Here is a 7,264-nt window from a genome sequence, read left to right as displayed (position 1 = left end):
TCAAGACTACGTTGCATGAGTGAAGAAAGATGCAGAGCCAGTATTATATTGAACAATCGAGAAAGCAATGAATGGACTATGAAAACAGACACGTAAGTTGACAATGTTCCGTATAAGCAATGGCTTTCCTGTGACAATGTTTGGTTTAGGGCTGGGAAACTAAAATAGAAAATGGAATGAATCCCATCAGATTTGCAACAAAGATGCCCAATTAGCTTCATATGACTCAAGCAAATAAGTTAAGCAGCAGATTGGAGAAGAACAAAATAGAGTCACTGGCAAATGTGACCTGGGGTGCTGGTGGACTTGACTGGCTTCAGGCGGGTGGGTGTTAAGCCATTCTCATGCCACCCAGTAGAAAGCCAAGAAGAGGACATGACTTGGAAACCTAAACAGGTGTAAACTATATTCAAACCAATCCAAGCCTGCCTGCTTCCCAATGCTGAAAACTGCATCATGTGATCTTGAAATCTTTTTTCTTCCCCAATCATAGGGTTTATAACATTTCTTTATATAGCTATTGGGGTAAGGAAGTGTCTCATTCTAAATGTTATATCCCTTGTCCAACTATTACTGAAATACAGTTAAGAGCTCGTAATTCTGCCCTCATCTTTGCCAAACGGGATTTCAGCAAACTGCTTTTTTTTTTTAGCTCTTCCACAATGCAGTTAGTAGCAGGAAGCTGGTTGTATGTAAACACCACTTTTTCCCCTTTGTAAGCATGATTTGCTAAGTCCAAATCCACAAGATGACCCTAACAGCGTTGAGCACTAGAAGAATCCTCTACAAGCCCTCAGAACAAACCTCATCTAATCTCTCCTTGATGCTATTTGCATTCCACCCCCACTCCCAGCCCAGCCCAAAGACAGATTAAAACCTGACCAACACATTCTCTCCCTCCATTCCTCTGAATTGGAGCTGGCTTGTGTGGTGTATGCACATGATTATTTAGACATTCAGTACAAGCTTGAGTTTTCATGTATAGACATAACCTCATATTTTAGATTGGATGCAGCTAACCAAGACACAGGACACAGAGCCAGGCTTCACAGATAAATCAGATAAATAAATATCCAAGATACTAGAAAATTCCCCACTCATCATAAACTTCTATCCTTATGACAGTATTCCGTGATAAAATAATTCAAGGTAGCTGATTTTTCAGGGCTCTTTAGTGATTCCATTCACAGCATATTTGAGGGGTTCGGCCTCCCAGAGTTGATGGGCATTGCTATTCAAATGGTGTGGGTGCGCCATGTCTTGTGATCAATGATGCAGGGTAGGGCTTACCAGCCCCCCTATTTTATTCAAGTTGGCACCCCTGGATGTGTTCTATTGGGGAGAATCTTAAGGGCCAGACTGAGAGGGCTGAGGCTTGACGTTCCCCAATCTGGCACACATTTTTGAGCACTGAATCCCTAAGAATCTCTTTCTCCTCTTCCCCTTGTATAAAGCAAATCAACATTTGAAGCACCACACGTTCCACAACCCTGTCCCATACAGATACTGCTTAAAGGAAAATTTGGTGTTCCTTCTCTCTCTTTCTGCCCACCCCCACCCCATTCTGGACATTAATGGTTAAAGGCATCTGTATGCATATAATTAGGGCCCAGAAGGATGGAACTGCCTCACTGGGTACCAAAGGATCTGCAGGACAGTAACAAGGAATGCTAAGTTCCCTGTCTGGGGGATGGCAACCTATTGGCATCGATTCCTGGGAGTTATTCCCTTTCCATTAATTTGTGTGAGAAAACAGGACTTGTGAAGGAATTAGATCAGCAGTGTGGAGTCTCTGGCCCACAGGCCAAATCAAGGGACCTACTTTAGCCCACAAGACCGATTTCCCTAAGCCACACCCAACTTATTTATGCCTGACATCCTGTGTGGTGTCAGATGCAGGACTGGTAACAATGCAGCTGTAAAGGACCAGTTGGGACCCTTAAGAAGCACATGCTCAATGGAAATTTTGAAGGAAAGCTCGCAAAAGCTAAACTGCCACATTCATAAAATATTTGGTCTATATACTCTCCTATCATGTCTGTGTCAGCATCTGCTATGGGTGTGCAGGGACTTGGAACTGAACCAGATTTCCTAAGAAGTTTTTAATCTGGCACAGGCTGTATTGATTGCTTGATTTTGCATTGTTTTGATTGCAATGTTATTGTCCTATGTTGTGCGTCACTGGGAACACTTTAATAAAAGAGCAAGTAAGAAACATTAACATCACCACCATATTTGGATGTGCTGAGTGGCACATAGGGCTTGTTCTGCAGAGTATTATTAGTTCATCAACAGCAACATCACCCTGCATATTCAGAAAACAAATATACGTATGATTGGCAGAGTGGAGATGTCTTGCCAAGGAGTGACCAAAACTCACAGGTGCTTTGCAAAATATTATATGCAAGACATAATATAAATAACAAATGCTCATTCTTCTGAAGCTTGGAGGTTCAGCTTGGGGGTAGAGGAGAGAATCAAGAACTACATTTTGGTGTCGTAACAGTCTGGGCACCCTAATCCAGCATTCTCCCAAACAATGGTCTGATGATGTATGATATAGATCAACTGTTCATTAGAATTCAATAATTGCTCTTCATCTCAAGACGTATTTGCCTAGCTTTACTTGCTTTTAGGAACCAAGCAGAAGTGGTTTTGTTTTTATCAGAGAGTAATTGTGCCATTTGCCACGCTGTTCTGCTGCTGCTTTTAGTTGTCTTCATTGCCTGGTATATTTCCATGCATTGGTTTGATCTCTTCCAAGCAATCTTGATGACCATTTGTTGCAGAGGCAAGGTATACAGTATGTGTTGCTGGCAACTACAGGAGGGGAGTGCTCTTGTGGTCAGGTGTCGCTTGCAGGTTTCCTACAGGCATCTGGTTGGCCACTGTGTGAACAGGATGCTGGAGTAGATGGGTCAATGCCTGGTCCAGAAGGGCTATTCTTGCTCTTTGAAGTATGTAAATAAAGAAAACAGTTGAAGTACAGAGGACCAGCCTGATCCTAAACAATCCTGAGGATGTTTACCAGCTCCTGGTCAAAGCACCCTTAACAGACTCTCTTAACTTGGATGGGGCCAGGTGTACAACCCTGGGATTCTTTCATGCTGCCCTCAACCAACTTGGGTGCTCTGCCCAACGTGAGAATGATGATGGGCAATGGATGCCTGGCTCTCCAAGGCTCACCCTGATGGTACATTGAGATTCCTCCGGAAGGCTCTCATTTGGAGAATAGGAACACAAGAAGCTGCCTTCTAGCAAACCATTGCTGTTTGTCCAGCAACTCCGTGGAGTCAACCTTTGCTGCTGGCAACAGCAAAGCCCTGATCTCAACGGATGCATTTCTGAAGAAACTTCATCCCAGAATACACATTTTTAAAATGCAGTTTGGTATGTTCTGGGAACTGAGGACTGCATTGCAAAATTTGGGAAAAGTGCAAAACCCAAAAGTTGACCACATTTCCAATCTGTATATTAGCCTAGACACAACAAAATTATCTTTCATCCCTAGTGCTGAAGCATGGGAAATAATAAAAAAATGCACAGACAACCGTTTCCCCTTTTATACGAATAAAAGTTTTATTGATTTCCCCCCCTTTTTTTAGACAATTAGAAAGAACAAAGAAAAAGGAGAGCGAACAGTCTCATGAAAGGTAGAACCGGGAAGGGCTTTCCGAGCACTGGAGTGTGAGCTGCCGTGGGCAGCATTCCTTGAAAACGTCCTACATTTTTCGTTGTTATAAAAGCAGAGAGAATGTGTGTCTCTGTGTTATTTTACCCCCACCCTCTATTTTTGCATTGCTGTTTTTTTTTAAAGCCACTCTTCCACCCCTCCCCTCCCCCCCAAACCCCCAACCTCCAAGTCTGGAAAGGAGAAACCGGCAGTGAGCACATGAGGAGAGAGACTGCTCCCTGGGAAATGTGTATAAATTCAGCAGCCCATCTGTCTGCCTGGTGTGCTCGGAAGTCAATGAAGCAAGTTGCGTATGTGTTATGGGGGAGAGGGGCTTAGAGGAGAGGAGGAGGAGAGCATGGTTTGTTTGTTTTTTCTTTTTTAAAGCAAAGAAGGCACAGAATCTCAGCTAAGCTTCAAACCCAGTGCAACCTGAAGGACTCTCTCTGCAAGGATAGTGTGTGGGTAGAGAAGGAAATATGGCCTGGGCAGGGAGCTCTCCTAGAGGATGCCTCTGTGCCCATTTGGAAGGAAAGTATGAAGTCTGGGTGAGCCGAGTGGAAGCAGAAGAGTAGCAAGAGACCGACCTCTAGCAAACCCCATTTCCAGTGCAAGTTGGAAGGTGGGAGGGAGCCTGTGAAACAAGCCACCCCCTTTCATAGTGCTGGGGTGAGATCAGAAAGACGTCTCTCTCTCCTTCTCTCTCTCATTTGTCAGTGCAGAGAAGGAAAGCCTGGTAAGAAGAGCTTCCAAGGGGAGCATTTTCCCGTTAAGGAGATCAGTGTGTCAGCAATACAAATGAGGCAGGTGTGGACAGCGGGACTCAAGTGACATGTCCCTTGGCTCTGCCTCCTCGAGGTATTAGGAAATGGCCCCCCAGCTCTAAGTCTCCTCCACGGCATGAAAAGACCCTTGTCTGCTTATTATTATTTTTTCTTTTCTAAATCCTCAGTTTGAATTAAGGCTACTGAAAATTGCAAGAGTGAAACCTGTCAAGTCGGGTGGACAGGCAGGGGCAAGGAAGCAACAGGGCCTCATGCCAGCCTGCCACAGTGAGGTGCCACGTAAGAGTCAGTCATGCCACAAGGAGGGAAAGGGGGGGGCAGCGCTGCCACGAGCCTTCCTTTCTGCTGCTCCCTGCTTTCCCACACTCACTCTGTCTGTCTGTCTCTCTCTCTCTTTTTCCCTGCTCCCTTTACTATAATAAGCCCCAAAGATCCAAGAAAAGGAAGGTTAAATGTGAAGCCTCAAATGTGTGAATGTTCAACTGGCCATGCAAGCCAGACCCAAACAGCCCTTATGGGGTGGGTGGGGAGGAGACGGACCCTGCCATGCAAACGCCAAAGGCGCTGAAGCCCAGCTCTTTGCAAAATGCCAGCCACACGCCCGGAAAACACAGCACAGCCCTCGATAAGCAACGGAGGCTTCAGCATTCCAACCAGCACCGCTACTGCCTCCCCCCCCCCATGAATCCCTCCTCTCAACAACAGCGAAACAGCAGCAGCAGCAGCACATTCTGGCGCCAAGCAGCTTGTTGGGGAACAATGCCGGACTGACTCACAACAGTTTCCATGGAGGTGACAAGGGGTTGCTGGAAGCATCCAAAAAACTAGTGCTGGGTGGATGGGGAAGAGAACATCCAGTCTGGGAAAAGGAGAAAGCAGGAGGGGGTGGCAAGAACAAACTAAAGAATAAAATATAACCCTCAAACCAATTCCCAATCTGCCCCTCCTCCCTTGTCTCGTAATTCTCTCTCTCTCTGTCCCTCTGAGACCAGCTTGGCTTGACCAGCATCTTTCCACTCCCCCCCTCCCAGCTTCGTCGTCTGTTTTGAGCCAAGCAGCCAATGTGCCATCCATAAGGCTGTTGAGTAGTCCTCCCTGCTAATGGCCCATCTGCTGACTATGGGGCCCTCTGAACCCCACCTCACTCGCCATCCTTGAGGGGGCCTCATTAGGTAGATCTTAGTAAACCAAGTGTGGCATCGTCCCCCTGTGACGCCTTGTGTGCCCCTCCCTTTGGCCTTGGCACATCCAGCCACAGCTGAGGAGACCCCTGAGATCATAAAAAGGGTTGTGGGAAGCAAGGGGAGGGGACCATCACACACCAGTGGGAGTGACTGGGGTGGGGGAAAGACACAGAGGAGAGGCTTGATGTTCCCCTTCAACGCATTTCAGGGAGGAAGAGGAGGGTCTCTTGTTTTGGCCAGGTCTTCACCCCCACTCGGTGCAACAGGTTCTTGTTTTCCTCAGAACCATGCCAACTTCCTACACCAAAGAGCCGGCTCGGCTCTGCGCCGGCACCATGACCGGCACTGCACCTATCCTTTCCAGCGTTGCCTGGCTCACGGCGTAGGAGCGTGTGTGCTGCGGTCTTGGCTTGCGGCTCACTGAGCCATTGCTTCTGGCCATCTCCTGTGGGGAGGGGGCTGTATTGGTTGTCACCACCAATGTCTTGGGTGGAGGGGGGGCTGGGTGGCCTCCATTGGCATAGACAGGGCGGGCGCTGGTGCTTCCAGAGCGGGTGAAGGGCTGGCGTGCATCGTTGTTGAGGCGAGCAAAGGAGTCTGTGGCATGGTTTGCTTTGGGGTCGTTCCAGTACCGGCTGTTGTAGGTGTTGGATGATGTGAGAGTGTCGTTCTCCGAGGATGAAGCATCGCCATGGAATGCTTTTGTGGATGAAGAGCATTTGGGTGGCAGATCATCCTCCCTAGGAAAACAAGAGGCCATTGTTAGCATTGTAGTTGTCCTCCATTCTAAACACACCCATCCCTGGCAGGAACAAAAACACCTTGCACTGGCGCAGCACAAGGAGAAAAGCAAATAACCCACACCATGATGCCATGTTGGCCCAATGATGTGCCCAACTTTGACATCTCCACCTTAAGTCTTACAATCCAATTTTCTGTGCCTCTATCTCAGCATCAGGCTGTTGGGCTTGAGGTCTAACAGAGTACAATGACAAATGGCAAGCGACAATAGAATTGAGCAATGCTGGTCATGCACTTCTAGGTGTCTTTTTGGTTTCATTTCCCCTTATCAATGGGGTGTAAGTGGGGAACCCCATAAGCACTTGCCTTTGACTCCCACTACTGATCAATTACCAGGAATTATGTATTTGTTCACATGTCAACACTTGGCAACACCTAAGGAACAAATTATGGATGGAGCTGGCTTTTATGCCTGTGCCAGGACTCTGGGTGGTCAAGCCACTACTAGTAATGAGAGAATCATGAAAGAAATTAGTGTACGCTAAAATATTATTCTGACAGAGGTAGGAGGAACCTTCCTTGCAGCTCAGCTGGAAAGAAACTATGGCAAAAACTCTGGTATTACTGTTTTGATCCCTATTCATTTACAAAGCCCTCAACAACTTAGGTCCAGGGTACCTCAGGCACCTCAACCCTTATATCCCAGCTTGATCACTGAAACCATCTGCTGGGGAGCCATTGGTCATTCCCTGAGTTGGCAAGCTCATTTGACAACAGGAAACTGAGCCTTTTGTGTCATCAGCCCAGTGTTGTGGAAAACTCTGCCAACAGAGATTCTGCAGGCACCTTCTGTGCCAACTTTTAAATGCCTGCTAAAAACT

At 46.9% G+C, this 7,264-nt stretch overlaps 1 protein-coding gene across 1 annotated transcript in view; it reads right to left on the bottom strand.

Annotated features, from left to right (window-relative positions):
- Positions 1-3,553: 3,553 nt before the first annotated feature.
- IGSF11 (immunoglobulin superfamily member 11) overlaps positions 3,554-7,264 on the bottom strand; it is a 175,275-nt gene continuing 171,564 nt past the window's right edge. Inside the window, exon 7 of the mRNA XM_053386080.1 lies at positions 3,554-6,382. Coding sequence (XP_053242055.1) covers positions 5,941-6,382 — 442 coding nt within the window. The 3' untranslated portion in view covers positions 3,554-5,940. The remainder of the gene's footprint in view (positions 6,383-7,264) is intronic.

This window comes from Podarcis raffonei, chromosome 4 (assembly GCF_027172205.1).
Source record: "Podarcis raffonei isolate rPodRaf1 chromosome 4, rPodRaf1.pri, whole genome shotgun sequence".
NCBI classification, from domain to species: domain Eukaryota; kingdom Metazoa; phylum Chordata; class Lepidosauria; order Squamata; family Lacertidae; genus Podarcis; species Podarcis raffonei.
This window is presented reverse-complemented; position numbering and strand designations above follow the sequence as displayed.